This window comes from Sylvia atricapilla, chromosome 2 (genome assembly GCF_009819655.1).
Source record: "Sylvia atricapilla isolate bSylAtr1 chromosome 2, bSylAtr1.pri, whole genome shotgun sequence".
Lineage (NCBI taxonomy): Eukaryota > Metazoa > Chordata > Aves > Passeriformes > Sylviidae > Sylvia > Sylvia atricapilla.
This window is the reverse complement of record NC_089141.1, coordinates 61,334,334-61,354,702: the sequence shown is the minus strand read 5'-3', so window position 1 is coordinate 61,354,702 and position 20,369 is coordinate 61,334,334. Positions and strand designations below refer to the sequence as shown.

The 20,369-nt window shown below is 34.5% G+C and overlaps 1 protein-coding gene across 2 annotated transcripts in view; it reads left to right on the top strand.

Moving 5' to 3' along the window:
* Positions 1-20,130, top strand: part of PCDH9 (protocadherin 9) — a 676,877-nt gene extending 656,747 nt beyond the window's left edge. For both annotated transcript variants that reach the window (XM_066313369.1, XM_066313370.1), the window contains exon 4: positions 17,430-20,130. In XM_066313369.1, the coding sequence (XP_066169466.1) occupies positions 17,430-17,803 (374 nt within the window). In that variant the 3' untranslated portion in view covers positions 17,804-20,130. The remainder of the gene's footprint in view (positions 1-17,429) is intronic.
* Positions 20,131-20,369: the final 239 nt, after the last annotated feature.

The following is a 20,369-nucleotide window of genomic DNA, read 5'->3' as shown; positions in this document are numbered from 1 at the left end:
GACAATTCAGATTTGAATGATCTTTGCCATTGTAAATGAAAGCCACTACTACACATTCTCTTAGATTTCTCACTGAAAATTAAACTGTGAAAGCTTGCCATTGCATTGTTTTAGCAATATATTTGCTCTCAGGGAAGTTTTGTTTTTGGATAAGAGAATAGTCAGACTGAAATAAATTAATATCTTTCAATTGGTAATGTTACTAGCTTATAAGATTAGGAGCTCTGGTTTTGATCTTTCAGGATATGGTTTGAATAATATAGTTTGAGTTATTTAGAGTTGCAATTTATTATGACAAGTAAAACACTGTGCCAGTCCTTTGAGACAAAAAAAAATTCAATTAAAATACAACAGGGCAGTAAGATACAATTTTTTGTTTCTTGTTCTGAGATTAGTCTGGTTAGCAATAATGTTTGTTGCAAATTTATATTTACAAGTAAAGTGACTTTATTTTTTTTATATGGCTGATATTGAATAGAATTGGCTTGTTCTTATGTCTCTCTTACAGGGACAGATACTGAGGGTGACTCCCTCTGCTGTAACAGCTGATACAGTTGGGGATTTGGTTTATGATGTCTCTGAGCAGTTCTGCCTTGAGAAGAAATAAAAAGAGAAGAGGATTTACATTTGTTTTGTGATTCTTTGTTCCTATGGAAATTGAAGATACCTTTTTTTTCTGTGAGATGAATTTCAACTTTTCATATCACTTGAGAATGAATTTCAGGCACCAGGGAGAACAAAAGTGAGCATTTCTAAGTAAGAAGAGTGCTTTCAGCCCAGATACAAAAAAACATGACAACCCCCACTGGTCTGGCTTGCTAGAGGGTTTACTAGTCTGTCATCTCTGGCACAGTTATCTCAGTACTTCTTTTGAGTGATATAAGAAGACTCAAATTTGGGCCTGTGAGCTGCAGATAGCTTTTCCTGAGATCAAACAGAGAAAAGAATGTCTATTTTGGCTTTAAACACTGGATTGTAAATATAGGGCTGTTGCTCTTATTATTGACAAGTACTTCTTTGTACCTCTTTCTCTGCACTTTACAAATTCTATCATCAGCCATTAGCTTCACACAGCATAGCAGGAGGTATTCTTTCCTTTTTCTTTTCTTTTTTTTTTTTCTTATTTGAAGCAACTTCGAATGCTTGTCTTCTCTTTATGTCTTCTGCTGCTGCTGTTAAAATATTAATATTCTTGATATTAAATAAATAAGGTCTCTATGTTTCTCTAAATCAATGTGGCTAAAAAACCCTTTCTCCCAGGGTATTCTGGGTGAACGCCAATTTATACTTACAATAAAAAGACACTTTCCTGCTGGAGATTTGTAAGCTCTGGCAGAAATATCAGGATGACTCTGACAGCAATTCTAAGGTAAAATAGAATAATTTAGTTGAACTCAACTGATATTGGTGCAAACAAGATTAAAATCAGCCTTTGCATAGATGAAACACACATGCATCTTAGCATAAGTCCACTATGTTACTCTAGAAAGACGTTGGCATGAATGTCTCAGGAAATATTTGATTGCTGGCAAACATTCCCCTACTACCCATCTTAAAACAGGACATGGATATTTTAAAAGGATGTATTGTTTTAGTGAGCAATAAATAGAAAGGATTATTTTCTTGATGCAGTAATTATTTACCTAAGTCATGAGACAATTGGAACAGCTTGTGACAAATGAGAAAAACATATCCTGTTGGAATTCTCTTATCCAGGAGAGAGGGATACCACCTCTTTCAAAAACATCACTCTTGCCGTTACAATTAACAGGCAGGCTGTTTTACAGGAATCCCATCTTTCAATGGTGTGTTGCTTCACAGAGGTATCAAATGGGTCCCTCTGAAAATAAATTAGTTTGCAAGTTTTACTCTTTGCTCCTCTTGGCTTCCTCATTTAACAGGCCAGAATAGGCCTAAGTACTTACAGGGCATCCATTGCCATGGTATTAGAGACTTGTGTAATCCACAATCCTCTGTGTTACCCTGTAAGGTATGGAAATTCTATTATCTTCATTTTATAGATGAGCATAAAGTCATAGAGGGACCAAACAACACTGCTAAGGTCGCACACACTGTCGTTGATTTAGGAGATATCGTGAAAGATCTGTCTTCTGTTGTTTCAGCTGTAGAAGCTGAGGAGGCCATGTATACACCTGATTTCAGCACTTTGGGTAATTTAGTAGTCTGCAGGGAGAAGTTGACACTTTCAGGCCAGAATTCATCTCGTAGTAAAGTAAAACCTAGAGGAGTTCAGATCAATCACGTTGCAAAATTGCCACTTTGAAGAATTTAGTTGATTAGCTGAAAGGCATTCTTCAATTAGAAATGCCAGTATTTCATCTGATCATTTCTTCTTCTAGTACTTTCCTATGCTAGATAAGATTTTTTGGAAGCATTCATACTGAAAAAGCCCACCTTGCTAAGAATTCTTATCCTTAATGCTGCAAATTCTCTTTGTAAGAAATTAGAAATCCTTTTATTTATCCTGTATTAGAAGCAGCACATTGTGACTATAGTTTCTTTATACTTTATTGCTACACAAGGTCCTATTGTACATTAGCTGCCTTGACTGCACTCAGACATTAAGCAATTAAATACAAGACTATAAACCTCCACTGATTTGCAAAATAAAGTCTTCTGGTCTCATTGTGGAAATTTTGCTAATATAAGAATATAAATGTTGGGATAGAGTCCAGTAGTCTTCTCTTATCATAAACACTGTGCAGTCAGATTTGTTCTCTGGTTTTATTCTTCTAAATGAAGAAAAGCTAAAATATCCTAAAATCTCCTAGTCTTCTCTAACAAGAAAGACTCTTGCCTTTTTTTTTTTTTTTTTTTTTTTTTTTTCTTTAATTCTTCTGATAACTTGGTCTTCACTGAAAGTACTTTCCAGTTTTATGTCAAAAGCACATTGCATAAGCCCTTTCCCTATGAGTCTGTACTAAGGTTCTTACTGAAAATATTATTCAGGATTAATTCTTATACAGAACTGTGTGTGACTCTCTCCAACTCCACCTCTTCCTTCATTAAATCAACCTACAGTTTGTATTAGCCTATATTCTTGCTAAACCAAAATAATTTACTATATGGAACTTCATTGTATAGTCTGCTGAAGTCCATTTAATATTTATTCAATTTTCTTTGCTTCTAAAAATTAAGTAATTTACCATGGTAATCTCACATTATCTACCACTTAAAATATTTGTTTCAAACCTTCCTGTTGATTAGTTGTCATGTTGTAACATGCTCCCTTTTAGCTCTGTTTTATTCCTTCAGATCAATTCTTATAGAATTGTGGCAACTTGCCTCTAATCTTCTCCCCTCCAAATTTTGGTATGCATTTATGACACCCCACTGAGGTAGCACCTCTCTTGTACTTCATTTATTACAAAATGGGTTCATGTTGAATGTGGATTTTCCCTCTGAATAATTTTGCCCATTTGACTGAAGTAAATGTTTCTCCAGTAAACAGCAGGTACCAGACAAAAGTACACAAAGCATGGACTGGGTGATATGCAGCAGAGTTAGAGTGAGTTTAAGCAACGGCCTACAGCTGGTGCTGTGACTGCTGCAGCCCATGCTGAGGTGGGCAGTTGTGCAAACACATATTGCAGTCTTACTTGATCAGCCTTGTCAACAAGGAGATCTTACTAACTCCATCTTTTAGCTGTAAAATAGGACTCTGAAGGTGTACTTAGAAAACCAAGAGATACAGAGAATGCATTCTTAATGCATAACATTTAGAGCAAAGAATGTTTTTAGTGTTACTGCCTTCTAGGAAAGGGATGTGCAAGACAGCACTGGACAATTTACCAAGAGGTTTGTGTCATTCCCATGCTCTCTGACAGCATGGGCATAGAAACTGACAGAGCATAAAGTTCCTTTGAAAGTCAGACTACTGAGAAGTTGCAAAGTGATTACCTGAGACTGTGAAATAGATTAATTAACAAAGAAAAAAAAATTGCAGTGCTGAATAAAAAGTGCCATATTCAAGGTGTCTGCCAGGTGTTTTCTGCTTTCAGTGCTATTTTTCTCCCCACAGCAGGGAACAAAGTTTTCCATTATAATCAGGAATGCCGCCTGCATTTAGTGCCCGAATGGGGAGCCAAAGACAAATTATGATGCAATCAATCTTTTCCAACTTTTGTGAAGGGTTTGTCCTCTCACCTTGCTCGCAAAAATGCTATTAGCATTATCAGAAGTTTCAGTTGTTTCTTTTTTAGTTTTGTTTTTCAGTTTTTCAGTTTTTGGCCCACTGTCCTACAGCTACAACTTTGGCCTCTTAATACTTCATAAATCCATACTACTATGGTGAGAGATAAGTGCAATATTCTGAAAGTTAAATTCAGAAATGAAATTCTATTCTATTTTTTGTGTTACAACACAGGGAAAACAAACCAATAAAAACCCAACCAACCAACAACAGCAAAAAAACAAAAAAGCAAAGAAACAAAAGCAAAACCAAAAACAAACCAAAAAACAAAACAAAACAAAAACACACACACACAAAAAGGAGCAAATTTTCTCTAGCAAAAAATATTGTCCTGAAATACCTCATTATGTGCTTTGAGAGTGATCTGAAAGCCGTGACAGAGCTAAAAGGTATTAATTTTGAAGTAAAATGTCAGGATTTTGATACAGCAATTAGTTTTAAAGAAATAATTAACTTTAAGGAAACATGTAGGGAAAAGTCTCCTAATCTGTATGCACATATTAAAATATCAAAGTGATGAAGTGTTATGGCAGAGCCAAGGGTAAAACATAGCTCCAGATTCAAATGCTAAATCTAGCTATCAACAATGAAGGCATATACATAATAGGTGCTAAAACTTCTCCTTGTATTTAAAGGAGATTTAGTCAAAGCGATACAATCTAAAGAGCTGTTCAGATTCATTTTTGTACATTAAGTTTAGTTATTTAAGATATTTTATTGACTAGACCAACAGACAAGATTTACAGGATGTCTGTTAATCAAAAGGAGGAATTAGAAAATGCATATATCTGTAGTTCCCTTAGAGGTGTCTATACTGTAAACATCTAAAATTTTATGTCAGTCCTATACTTGTCTTCTCTGTAGCGCTACATCGCCTTGATCCTTTAAGCAGCAAATATGCAAGACATTTTCTCATACTCAGTTCAGATCACAGGACCATCAAGGCTGGAAAAAACCTTCAAGATCATCTAGTCCCACCTTCAACCTGCCACCACCATAATCCCCCCTAAATCATATCCCCAAGTGTGACGTTCAGTGTCTTCCTGAACACTTCCAGATGACTCTCTCTAGATATGAATCCCAGGCTGGAATGAATCCTACCTTACTTAGCATTCTGTCTTTAATAACTTTAAGTTTTATACCTAAATGAATTAAAAAAAGATGCCCCATCACTCATTTTAAGTGAAATCTGTTAACTAAATTCAGTGAGATACATTTATAGGAGAAGGATTTGTCATCCAGGCAGCTGAGGAGATGGTGAGAGGAATAATTTTTTTTTGAGAAAAATATAGGAATACTGATGAGAAGTGAGCTGAAAATATGTCAAAAAAGACAATAAGCACAACTATATAGAGACAGCTTGGAAAAAGCAGAGCCCTGAGATGGAGAACTTATAAAGGAAGAATTGGTGTAGTATGTAGCTAAATGCTAAAGGAGTGACTTTCAGATCCCAGGGGAACTGATTTGTTTCCTTTAATGCATGTCTTCCTAAATCAGGCTTACTCTAAAATTCTTTTTGTGTTCTGTAGTGACAAAAAAACAAGTTTTATGCCCAATGAAGACAGTATCAAAACTCCAACTTATTTCAAATGGGAGGAGGCGTGTGACCAATGAATGTGTGGAAAAGCAGCTGCCTGCCTCTGCTGTTCAACCAAATAAATTGTCCTGAAATACATAATTTTATCTATCAATAAAGTATTCTGGTATCTGAGGTCATTATGATTTTAAGTATTTGGCATTGCTTTTAAAAAACTTGCTGCCTCTGAAGTTGCCATTAAATAACTCACTTGATAGGAGGTCAATAATCATCTTCAAATTAACATTTAATTCCCTCATGACTACGGTTTTGTAATTGTTTCTCTTCTAAGGCTAAATTTTTTGGCACAAAGCCATGCATTGCTTGCAGGTGTTTGTGCGGAAAGACAGGGTGTCCTAACCAAGTGTCAGTGATCCTTTTCAGTGTTCTTGGTCTGAAATCAGCCATTGAACCCAAGCACCGGACAAAGTCATTAACAGAACAAGAATTCTTAGGTGTTTTGACAAGACATTCTATAAATGATAATTAACATCTGCACTGCCATTCCTGTCCGAGAGGTGAATGGGAATGTTAAGTGAACTAAATCTAGTGACTGCTTTTCCTGTTTTGGTAAATCACCTTCTTCATTTTTTTTTCTTTTTTATAAAACAAGAAGAAAAATATTCTTCTATTAGGTTGTTAATCTGCTTCATAAGTCTTCATTTCTACAAGTTTGGTAAACACAAACATGTTCATACTGCCCATTATTTGCAGAAGCTTGAAAAAGATTAGCCTATATTATGCAACATTTAATAGGAGCCCAAGATTAAATCATGCTGCTTTTTTTTTCCTTTGTGTTTTCTGTTTTTTGTTTTCTTGTTTTTGGTGGTTTTGTTTGGTTTTGTTTGGTTTTTGGGGGGGTTTTTTGTGTTTTTTTGTTTTTGTTTTTTTTTGTTTGTTTGTTTTTTTTGTGGTGGTTTTTTTTTGGGGGGGGGGGCAGGATTGGTTTGGTTTGGTTTGTGTGGTGGTTTTTTTTTTTCCTTTTTTTCCTTATTTTATTATTATCCTGTGGGAAAAAACCAGTTTACCTTTACATCTAAAACTGGAACCAAGAAAATAGATGCAGTGTATTGACAAGTATTCACAATTCTCTTGTTATAAAAATTGCCAGATTGTTTTGTGACTAGACAAGAAATATCTTTTTCTAGCCACATTTTATAAGAATGAAATTAATTCTATGGAGGTAAGCAAGCTTTCAATTTTGTCTTTAGCTATTATAAAATCCCAATAATTTGAGGAAATCAAACCAACAGTTTTTTCTTGTCATGTTCCTCTCCAAAATTTGCTTTACATATGAACCAAATTTACCATGTGTTTTTTTTTACTACTTGAGAAAGGAGACTGTGTACAGATATAAATCTTTATATTCTCCAAGAGCTTGTTGCTTGTGTAAATGTTCATGATCTGTGCTCATAGTAACAATTCTTCTTTGAACATCTTGATTAATCAATTTTAACTTATTTATATATATATATATAAAAAACCCTGATAATATTCTCTTGCTTAAAAAAAGTCCAGGCACATGGAGATGACATCCAGGACATTCCTTTAAATGTGTTACTTTAGACCTACTCTACGTACATTTTTTGCAGTAACTTCGGACAATCCTTTTTCTTTGTGCTTAGAATTAAATGCAACTTAAAGTGGCCTATTTAGAGCTATTCTTGTATGAGTAAATACAATATTTTTTAAAAAATATATATTACATGTTTGGGGTATTTTTTTTCCTGACATATTAAATAGGAAGGAGACAAAATATGCTTATCAAAAAATAACGTTTCTTCCATTAAATGTAGATTCATTATTCATGTGAAATATTAGTTGATTTCCTATTCAGAACCACAAAAATAATTTTTCTGTAGTCCTCCAAGTAAGATTTGGAAGCCTGGAAGTATAGCTCTTTCCAAGTATAAGAATATGATTGTGTGACTAACCAAAATGGTTTGGTGCATACAGATGTTGCTTACATATTAATTTTCAGTACATTGAATGTAATGACTAAGTGCAGCACAGATTAATTTTTGAGCATGGTTTAATAAAACACAAGTGTTTCGACTCAGGAACATTTGTTTAATGGGAGTTTTACTGTAAACTATATAAGCTCATTAAGAGACCTATGGATATCTCTTCTGAAAAATGATGTAAATGAACATAGTTTTTAAAGAAAAAGAAGGCACTGTAGCATGGATGTAGCTCAGACAATGAAAGAAAGTACTTTCTAGTGTTCTCTGTGTAATATGCCTGCAGTTCTGAGAACTCAACTGGCACTGATCTGAATTTTACAAAATTAACTAAATGAGATGCTGTTATATAAGCAGAATTAGGAAATGGTTCTTCTGTTTCTGGATTAGTTTAATGACATCTCTGACATCTGTGTCCTGTGATATTTATCAAAGATATATTTTTGTGTAGAATAGAAGACAAAATCAACAATATAATCAAGCTTACTAGGTACCTAATTTAAACACTTTTTTTCCTGTCACATTCTTCAATTATTCAGAGTCATGCAGCTTAAGTCAGGAGAGCAAGTACCCAGAATTAGATCCAAATTCTACTAAGGAAAATGTACTTCAAAAGTATTTTCGTATCACTTAAACTACCTATTTACATAATAACATGTATGCATAAGGCATCTGCCACAAATTTGGAACAAATTTGGTTTAACCTAAATCTGATTTTGGCCGGATTTATACTGAAAGAAAATAGAAAAACAGACAAGTGGCAAAAAGAATACTATGAAAATAGGAATTAATAAAAAATATTTCAACCTAAATTTAATGTTTGTTGAGACAGTTGCAATTAACCTAATTACAGAATGAATTTATACTTTTTTTCAAAAATAGTATCAATTATCATTCTTAACTAAGTGTTTTTAACACCATAGCAATATATGCGCATTTTCATGTTGTCCTTAGATGAGCTGCTTTCTGGAGTATAACAGTTGTAGACTTTTGATATTGTCTGGTTTTCCTCCTTGGACTCCTTGAAGGAGATCTTCCCTTCCCTTCCCTTCCCTTCCCTTCCCTTCCCTTCCCTTCCCTTCCCTTCCCTTCCCTTCCCTTCCCTTCCCTTCCCTTCCCTTCCCTTCCCTTCCCTTCCCTTCCCTTCCCTTCCCTTCCCTTCCCTTCCCTTCCCTTCCCTTCCCTTCCCTTCCCTTCCCTTCCCTTCCCTTCCCTTCCCTTCCCTTTTTGATGCTTTCTGCTTTACAGAGATCAATCTAATGCTAGGAAAATAATACTTAGGAAATAAGTCCCAGTTGCCATACATGGATTTCTTATGTATCAATGGACAGAAATATATATAAAAATAAAAATAAAGAAAAAAAATATATAATAAAACAAATCATATATAGAATTTAACAGCACAATTCATTCTCTATATATATGTAGATTATGATGATTGTGAGCTTTGCCTTTATTCAGGTATTGCTTAATAAAGTCAATATCCTCACTTCAATATATCCCAAGTTACCATGCTTGTGCTCCAGGGAGCCAGGATATGTATTTATCACAAGTCAGAAGATCAGGATTCTGCTGTAAGCTAGAAAATTATCAGAAATTCAACGTGAATGGTTTTGGTTTTTTTTATTTTCTGTTCTAAATGAGTTAATGGTCAGGCATATAATAACAACACAAAAATTTACAACAGAGTAGAAATAAATATTGTTCAGCTTAGTTTCACAATATTCTACCAGTTCTTCTCATTTTGGCTACCTTTTTTGACATTGAATCCTACCTTTTCTCGAAGAGAATTTGTTGAAATTACTGACCAAATTTTTAGTTTATGTTAAGCAGTTGACTGAATCTTCCAAATAGAGACTTCAGTTGTTTTAGACTGACAGCAGGTTCATGTTTGGGGCATATTAATAGATCAGAAAATGTGACCATGTCAAAAGTGATGCTGTCTCAGCATGTTGCCTGTAAATCAATTCAACAAAATATTTTGATCAAGTATCATAAATATTTAGTTCTGAGGGAAAAAAGATAGTAAATTATTTTGACCATGGGATGCTTTATGAATATTTTATTATCACCATCCATCATCACCTTTTGAGAACAAAGACATTTTTAGGCAGCAAAATGAAGAGCTACATAATTAAAAATACTAATGCTGAAAATAGTGTTATTCCAAATATTTGAACACTGGTCTCATTAAGTGATACAATCAAATTTTAAAATTTCATTTGAATCCTCTGAGGAGGCTTTATGTATTAGATTGTCCTGTTAAAATTAAATGCATGGCAGGAAAAAAATGCCAATTTTGAGGAAATAAAATTAGGTGAAATAGCATTTTTCAGAGGAGTAGCTTGAGTGGACGAAGAGATGGATGAGTTCCATGCCATGCTGAAGATGGTTGCAAATTTATAAAGATATGCTGTCTGCTCTTTGTGTGCCATAAAGTCTGTCTAAATAACAATATACTCTCAGGGAGAGAATCTGCTGTTCTGGCTGCCCATGTATTGTTGAATTTGGACTATCTCCATTTGCAAATGTTGACTTTTCATCTGTGCCCAAAGAATGAAATCTGTATGAGAGATGTGTAAAGCTTTTAATCTTTAATTTGTTAACAAACGGGGCTTTTTTTGCCCAATCCTGTTTGCATTTCTTTTCTCCTGCTCTTCCTGCAAGGTGACTGTCTGCATCCACAATGTGACACTTCAGCTAAGAATACAAATTGCAGTAATTTCTGTGTCTTTGTTTTTTTATTTATTTACTTGTTTGTTTGTTTTTAATGACAGAATCTATTAAGTCAGAATGAAAATCCTAGATATTATTTTGTATCTTGTGTATTTCTAAAGGGTATGCTAGAATTTGCTTCATTTGTCAGTGAAAGTTTATACAAAATGCAGTCTTATGTTAATGATTGCTGATGCATATATTTTTAAGATCAGAAAGAACCATTAGATTATTTAGCAACATATTCTTTTTTTTCTTCTTTTTTTAACCATAAATTGTAAAGCTTCACCCAGTTAAGTTTAAAAAAAAAAATAAAAATAATAATAGTAGCATAAAGATCCAAACATAGGAAATATGTAATCCATGATGAGCAATGGAGTTGTATGACCAGTGAAGAGCATGGAATTATTCAATACTACTGAGCTGCTCAGTTGTAGCTCAGCACCACTCCAGACCATGGTGCTTTGTAATGACACCTCCTGTGGCATCTTCCCACACCCTTGTTGCAAGGACCATGCCCTTGTGATTTCAGATTGTTGCAACTTGCCTGCAGAATGGTCACAATCTTCGTGTTGCTTAATGTCTAATTGCTTTGTGTTGCTTAATGTTGCTTCGTGTTGCGTAATAAGTCTATTTGTTCTAAAGACAAGGCAGCACTAAGTAAACTTTACCCCAAGTATCTTACAAGCTTAGCAGCCACAGGAATTGTATTCTACTTCGTTTCCTGACCACGCACACATGGAAATTCATAGAGGTTTATACATGTATGTCAATGCGGTAAAAGTAGTTGGAAATAGGAAGAGAAGGGTCAGATAAAAATAGCATCCTTATAGAAGAGCCATTACTGACAGAGGTGTAGCTTGTAAGTCGTAATGGTATTGAATTTCTAGGAAATATACCTGAAAAAAAGAAAATATAACAAACTAAGTAACACTCTCTTTCATTATAGCTTTTATAGTAGAGCTGTAGGGGAAAGGAACTTGAGACAAGAAATAAAGAATACTTTCTTAAGTTTTAATTTGTTTACTTTCTTAGCTCTGAAAAGATAGAGATATGAAGAAACTTCTGTCATCAGACAACTGAGTAGAAAAAAAATTTCAAGCACTCGAATATCATTGCCTTCAAAATTTAGGTGCCCATGGAATCAGTCATGCAGAGTTTTTGTACAGTGGAACCCATCAGGATCACTTAAATACTTCACAGAAAAGTGTAGAAAATCTTACTGTGTGAGCTTTCCCAGCCATTGCAGAAAATACATTTGTCCTGCTTTTCTGTATCCTGGGCAGTCCCTCCCACACATCCTTACTTCCCCTGTTTCCTGGTCCTCCTGCCATTGTGCTAATTAAGGATTCTGGAAGCTTGTCTCTGCTAGGTAATGCAGATGCAAGCTAACCTTACAGTATTATTTATTTCAGCCTTGATAAAAAGAAGTTTTGGCAAAGACAGTTTGGGTTTCTTGATCTGTACCTGAGTACAGGGATAGAACTCTAGGAAAGTGAGAGAGAAGCAGCAGCATAAAGGGTGGTAGTAATAAGTCTACCACAACTGGCAGCAGTGATAGGAGGAATCCAGTGACCTTTGGAAAAAGTAATTTGAGTATGGAAAGTGAATTGATTGTGCCACGTAGAATGACCATGGAATAAGTCCTTAAAAATATATATTTTTATTAGACACTGAATGTTCCTGTTATATAATAATACCAAGGAAGTTTATCTTGTACAGCATGTGTGTGGCTTTGTAGTCTTGAATTTTTTTTTAACAGACTAGAAATAAAGAACAGTCTTTCTCATTAATTTGTCTGATACCTAAGAACAAAAAAACCAGAAAAAAATATTCTTCATTATAAACTTTTTTCCAGTTTTTGTATTTAATATATGACTAATTGTAAAACCTCTGTGAAATGGAATAATGTCATTTCAGTTCCAATATATGTGGAGAAGACTGTAAAATCACGAGGTCTCAGACATGGTAATTTAGTAATATACCTCATGAAAGCTCAAAAAAAAAAAAAAGCTGTCTGTATTTGAGGATAAGTAGAGCTGCAAATGTTGCTGTTGTTTTTTTTTTTCCTCCGTTTTAAGATGCAATATGAAAAGTTAAACAAATATGATTGTCTGAAACACAATTGTGGCCATGTTCAAATCCACTGTACTTTTTGTTAGCACCCTCAGGCAAAGAGTACCTATTCATGTCGCTTGAGACCAAAGAGTCTCACGAGTGGAAATTATCTTGTGGCCTCAACTCTTTCAAAACTGAAGAATGAATTTTCCAGCTGTAAGCAAGATAGCTTTAAAGAAGCAGGTTGAAAAGCAGCTGGTCATCACACCAGAAGCTAGTTGCTAATTGCAGCAGTAAGTTAATCAATGAAATAGCTGTTTAGCTTCTAGGTATAATAAAAAGAGATAAAAGACCACACAGAAATTCCAGCATTAGGGTATGACCAGCTCTGGAGTAGCATACATTATTTTCCTTCTTACACCTGTCTGCTTTTGAGTTGGCAAGTCATGCATCTGCTTGACAGCTATTAACAGAATAAAATAACAACAAAAAGGCTTTTTTGGGTAAGATCTGATATAAATATTTACAAAGACAATTTAAGCGAGTGTTTGTTATGCACTTTTGTGTTTGCTTTCAAAACATTTAACTCCAGAGACAGATGGCTTGTACAGTTTTATCAGCACTTGTGTCATTATATATTCAAGCAGCCAAGACTGATAACCAGCCACACGGATTATGGATTGTTCAGAGAACAAATACTTTGAAAAAAAAATTCCCCACATATCAATAAAGTACTTCAGTATAGAAAAGCTTGATACAGAAATTGCAGTGACATTTTTGTAAAGAGAAAGGAAACAAATTAAAGCAATTATAAAATTAAAGCAGCAGGAACAGGTTTTTAAGTGGTGTCATTGTATGTGGTAATGAAACAACTTTAGAAAATTGGGTGAAAACTATTGTTCAGCAGTGGTGGAGGAGAAAGATAATTACCATTAAGACAACATTATGGTTTTCTCAATGCATAGCAGCCAAATCTTCAGTCACGCTATCCCCAGAAGATCTCTCTCCTATCGTATTGCTCATGATCGTTACGCTTTATACTGCTAAATAGCAACCTGAACGATAAAGAGTCTTAGAAAATAATAAATTTTATGATTGAGAACAAAAACTAAAAAAAAACCTAATTGTCAAAACACTGTGGGTTTTTTGTTTTGTTTTTTTGGTGAGTGGGGGAGATCTTTTCTTCTTCTTTTCTACCTTTTATTTTATCTCACTGTAGGAAATTTGTAGAACCTCCTAAATCGTGGTCATGACCATTATTAGCAAAAATATTTACCAAAAAATTATGATCATATCTAATGATCTTAACTGGAGATAGCTATGGTAGGCACCACATACGTTATGAATGAAGCTGCCTTTTTCCTCAATAAATAAACATGACCACCCCCAGAGTAGCTCAAGAGTAAAATATTCTAACAATTTTCATTTCTGAAAAAATGATTTTGTGGATTTCTTTTTTCTCTTTTGATGGATGAAAAGTGATTAAAAATAGTAATTCTTAGTTATATATTAGATGAAATCTTGAAAGGCATCTTGTAAACTTAAACCTCATAGTATTTTAGTAAGGCAAGTAAATATTCCCTGTATTTTACAGATTGTAAAGCGTAAGACAGAGTAGTGGAAAAATATGCATACACATTTAAGTAGGAGTCGGAACCTCTTCTCAATTCTGGATGTTTTTATATGCAGGCATATATAGAGGTCTGTGCAGACTGTAGAACACCTTACAGCTACTTGAACAGTTATACAGCTGAAATAAGTGTCTTTCAGATGTTCCCTGAGATTCCCAGTCCTCTCCTAAAAGGAGAGTGTCTCACTCTGTCTACAGGTGTCACTTAGTGTGACCAACCTCCACATCAAAACTGTAATTGGCTCTATAAGGACTGTGCAGTCTTGCCTTTGACTGATACCTCTTCACAGGGAAGGGTGACTGAGGGAAGACTTACACACAGCAATTAATTTTCCATGTCTAAGTTTGACTGGACAGTGGCATTTTGTTAAAATGTAAAAAACACAAGGAGCAGCTCTTGCCCAGACGATCATCTCAGCATTGCTACCCATTCCTGTCTTCTGCCCACACTAGCAGCAGACAGCTGAATATTCCAGTGCTCTTCAGAAAGTCTGTCAGCTTAGACATGACCAAATCAAAGGATGCTTAAAATTCATTCCAAGTTGAACAGCCTTAACTGCCTGCTACTAAAGAAAGCAAAACACATGAAGTAAATCTTCCAAAGAGTTTGTGGGGCCACATGTATATTTATTCTTAAGTAAAACCAGCTCATTGTTCATTTAAATTTTAAATTGAAATAATAGTCTTATCTCTTCAAATTTATTTAACTGAACAGGAAAAGTAATTTATCCTCTTCAGAAGTATTGTACCGAGGGATCTCCTGTTATCCTTTTATTCCACTGTAGATTGAAAGTACAGACTACATGTACTGTCCTTCTTGAAAAGTATCATTCTGTGCAAAATGTTTCTCTATTTTGAAATTTTAATGTTTTTCTTTCTTTATCAGTAAAATAGTAGTTCACTGGGAGAGTAGGCAGGTTTAAAATAATTCTGTCACTTCTTATTTATTTTCCTCTGAAATGGGAAAAAAAAAATTAAAATTAAACTTTAGTTGACAGCCAAGAAAAAAAAAGTCAGCTGTTAACCTGTAGGTTAACTTCTGGAAAAGTTAGAGTGAGTATGTAGAGTGAGTCTTTTCTTTACTTATAATTGTTTTGGTTTGGGTTTATTTTCCCTAAATACCTGCCTCAATTTGGTTAGAACTTCATAACAGCAGATTCAAAAAGGAGTTTTATAAAACAAACAAGCAAACAACCCCCCCAAACAAACAAACAACCCTCTATATATATTTAAAAAAAAAAAAAAAAAAAAAAAGCAAAAAAGCCAACCCTCTCTTTCAAGCCTCACTTTAGAAGTGTGGTTCATGGTTCTCATAGAAATCTCTGCTAAGATCCTATTTTATATTTGTTCTTTTCTTTTTTTCCCTAATGGTTTTGGTTAAATTATTTCACCTTGTATTGATCTAAGTGGAAAGTAGCAGTGATTCTATACATTTTTCATGTTCTAGTTTTCAGCAATAGGACACTTTCTTATATGGAGAATTCAGTAGCAACTTTTATTATAGCTTATTATATTTTATTAGAGCTTATTTTATTCTGTCACATCAACAGCATACTGTATATTCTCTAAGAATTCAAAAAGAGGTGTGGCTCAGAAATAAAAAGATTACCTATTACTAATGTAACATGTAGAAATATGGCTGATGGTATTTTTTATATCTGTGTTTAAAAGCAGTGGGAAATGAATAAGAATTGCCATTAAAAAATTGGTTGATTTCAACGTTCAGAGAAAGATGTTAGTAAGGGTAATTTATTATATATACATGGAGTACAAGAGAACAAAATATTCTTTGGCATTTTAATACAGAAATCTTTGTTAGAATGTTTTCACTTATCATTTTGAGTCTCAATTAGATTATTATTAAGATACACTCTTTTTTTTTCTGATACACCACTGACATTTTTCTTCTGATTAGTAACTTTGCTATTCATGCCTACTTGCTAATGTTCTTTCTCAAAATTCAATCTATAATTTCATTCCTGTCTCTGGGCTGGTTAATCAAGAAAATATATCTCTTTAACTCTTCAAATATTTTCAGTACTAGCCTGTTGATTTACTATAAAGTAAAGAAAAGACATCTCAAAATTCTTGCTCAAAATTACAACACAGCAATTACTCCTGGCAAAGTATATCCCAGATATTGAGAAATACCTAACAAAAATACATTAAGTGATTTCTCTGCCTTTTTCCTTGCTTGCCCTTCCTCATACATTGAGCCTGAACAGATGAGCAAATTAAGGAATTTAAAAATGCAGTCAGAGTGAGAGAAATTTAGCGTTGCTGAAGGCATGGGTGACCTGTCTGCTTGATTGTGAGGGGCCTGCAGCTGGCCAGCTGTGTCCTCAATAGTGTGTGAAAAATTATGTAGATATTTAATATGCATAGTACTTCAGCAATCTTCATTTCTGTCCCCTGTGGTCTTATATTTCTAGCTTACAAAGAATTATGAGAACAGTTATTTTTAAAGTGCCATATTTGCATAAGCTTTTTTTTTCCTTGACTTTTATGGTTCTATAGCATCTGAGATGTGTTTAATGGTCAGAAGAGCTACAGATTCTATTCTCTTTCCTGATGCAATGTTTTGAACAGTTATCTGGTTTTGTATTAAATCAAGCAAAATTTAACTTACCTCTTACTTGTTGAGAGTATGCCTCAGAGTGTGCATCCACTTGGTAGATACCTAGAACTATGCATCAAGCTGTGTTTGTAAAATAGTAGACATTAGAATAATCCTGTGTACAGAGCATTCCTTTAGTCAATCCTGTTTTTGGATAGTACAGATGTTTCTCAGTTTGCAGTAGGCTGTTAATTCACCAAGGCTCTTTAGCAGCAAACTGAGTTGAAAGCAGAGCAGAATACAGATAACAGACCCTTATAAGCACTAATTCTCACTCAGAATCTGCAAGAGTAGGTTTACTTCCTTAGACATTCTCTCTTACCTAGCTCTATTTTTTTGTATGACTTAAAAAAAGGAGTTAAGTTTATTCATAGTAGGATCGGAGACCAATAGCATAGGGCTAATTGAACTGTTTTTCCACTTCTGGAAACTAAGTAGGTAGCGTATACAGGGAGTCTATGCTCTCCAAAACATCTACTTTCTAACAGAATTAAAATGTATGTAGAATTTGCCAGCACAGTATTTCGTTGCAGGATTATTGTTAATTTTCTCCTGAGATCTATGCATACCTTAAATGACAAATATCAAAATCTAATATTATGTCTTTCCCCCCTCCCCCCTTTCTCCCCCTTTTTTCTTTCTCTATTTTTCTTCTACAGATGGGCCTCTTGGTCCACGAGGATTAGCTGAAGCTACAGAGATGTGTACTCAAGAATGCCTGGTTTTGGGTCACTCGGACAACTGTTGGATGCCTCCTAGCTTGGGCTCATACCAACAGCCAAAGTCTCCTCTCTCCACCTTTGCACCTCAGAAAGAATGGGTTAAGAAGGACAAACTAGTTAATGGACACACATTGACCAGGACCTGGAAAGAAGATAGCAACAGAAACCAGTTCAGTGATCGAAAGCAGTATGGTTCCAGTGAGGGCCATTTCAACACTGGCAACCACATGACTGACATTCCTCTGGCCAACTTGAAGTCTTATAAACAGGCCCCAGGATCTGTGGAGAGTCCAAAGGAGCACCAGCTATAAGAAATGGTTACTTTGGACCAATGACTTTAGCTTACTTAGACTTGCTAATACTATGTGTTTGTCAGAGCTTTATGTACTGGGTAGACCTCTAGAACTATGCTTCACCTAGAAGATATGCATATCTTTATGTTAGCGCCGTGGAAGGTATGATGTCCTGCAACATGAAAGAGTGTTTCTACTAGTTGTGTGGTTTTGTTATATAGACATGATTAAAATCTACAGAGATCTCTCCAGTTTGAAAATATCCTTTTTTTGTTTGTTTCTTGACCCTGGACTGCTGCTAAGAACAACAGAAGATGCATTTGGAGAGTGAGAGAGTGAGAAAGCTCAGTGAATTGCAAAGATTGAAAAGCATATCCAGTTAGAAAATTGTGCTTTTGTTGTCATTGATCTATGCTGGGACCGTTATACTTGAGATCATATTGCAAACAATTGAAGCTGTAAACATTAAACTTATTGTGCTATTAACAATGTTAGTGGACACTTGTAAGTCAATCAGCGTTCAAATACTTGTAAATAGCAACAATTATTACTTACAATTTTTGTGTACCTATAATGTTCACTTGAAAAGATACTGTAGCATATTTCTGTGTTTCACAGTTGCTTTTTAATTTCTTTCATTTGCTTTCTTGTTGTTTTGCTTTTATTTTCAGTGATGGTGTTTCTGTGTTAGTAGTCTGTCTGACACACAATGTTCCAAGAAACTCAAGCCACTTGTATTAAAAGTGAAAGGAGTGATGGGGTGGGAAGGAAGGCTGCTTATAGAGAAGGAAAAAAAACTTTTTTTCTGTGTAGTAACAAATGATGCCAGTATTCAGTTAGAATTTCTTCTTTTTTACTTTTTTTTTTTTTTTAACATTAAGAAATGAAAGGACTTGTGTAAGGGCTTAAAAACTCAGAATTTTTTGTTTAATTTCCATTATGTTTCATAAAAAAGGCAATTGCAAAACAGAAGAATATTTAAATGTGTGGTGGTGGGCAAGGGAGAAAGCTATTTGTTTGGGATCCTCGATCAAATTAGCTGTAGTGTGTCATTTAATGAGTGGTAGCTGATATTGATCCATACGGAAATATGTGGAGGAAATTCTACGGGAACAAAACACAGTAGTAATATTTTTTCAACTGGGCAGGTGTGTGTCTATACCTAAGACAGTTTGTATCGCTGAAACAGCAGCGTTTGTGTTGATCCTCATCTGCGTTAACGTCGTAGTTACACGAGTGTTTTTAGACCATAGCCACAGAATATTTAATGTGTTGTGCCTTCATGATGTAACAGAGCATTCTCCTGGTAGGCTAGTTGGGGGAGCTAAAGGGTTAAATCTCTAATTATTGCTGTTTAACTGTTTGTTATCATAGATTGTCAATGCCTGGCAGGTACCAGTATCATGTCACCTCAGTGAAATCAGCAGAGTGACTCCCAATGTTAGTAAGATCTAACTTGCACGCAAAGCAAATCCAAATCCAAAACATTTTTAGATGGTTTTTGTTAAGGCATGAAAGATGATTTACACAAATGAAAAGCATGCAAAAAAAGAAAAAAAAAATAGTCCTTACAGAAAAAAGCAAGTTACTTATACCACAGTGAAACATCAGTCTTAAAGTAACAAATTTAGTTAATCTGAAGGTGTTTTTATTTTTACCAAAAACCAGAAACTTTTTGTTTCTTTCTTTATTCTTTTGTATATAGCTGTTCACTTTTATTTTTTTCCTCCACAGTATAAAAGGCTTAAAAATGGGTTAGGGGTGCATTGCTTTTTGCAGTACTTATGTCAGTTTGTGAGGGGTGTTTGATGGCTTTGACAGAATAAATATCTAACCAGTTATCCTTGTTACTGCTTTGCCAGTTCAACATTATTTAGTTATTCAGCTTTTGCAATAAATGTTCTGAATTCCTGATTGTGTTGTGTTAGTTCTTGGGCAGATGCCTAAGGGACTTTATTTCTGTTAATTTCTCTTTCTTTCTGTTATTGTTGGTTGATTTGTTTCTTTGCTTCATTCTGAATTTCCAGTTATTTTTCTAAGCATACCATGGTCCATTAAGTTCATATCTGTATGTGTAAGACAGGAATATACAGCAAATGATAAATCCTGAGGGCTATGTTCTGCCATTCCTATGTAAGTAGGAACTTATTCAAAATTAGTTATTTGATTTGGGTAGTTTCACTTACTCAGCACAAGGATGACAGAATCTAGCCTATTTGGTAGGCCTACATAGGCACACGGAATAAGCATCCTTGCATGAATATTTGTAAAAGTATGAGGGTAGCATATAAGAAATACAGCACTTACCACACTTTCATCTTTTGGGAGTAGAATAAAGTCATATCAAAATAGATTCTTCATATCAAAGTAGATTCTTTCTTATAGGGAAAAATTGAGTAGTTTCTATAATTATTTTTGTTGTAGCACAGGGAAAAAAAAACAACAACAAAGAAAAGAAAATGCTGAGCAACCTTGAAAAGTACATAGCAATAAGTGTACCTATTTTTGAACATGCTGGGTTGTAGAGATGCACTGAGTTCTATATTAAAAGCAGAAATACAACAATTATTTGAAAACCCAAATA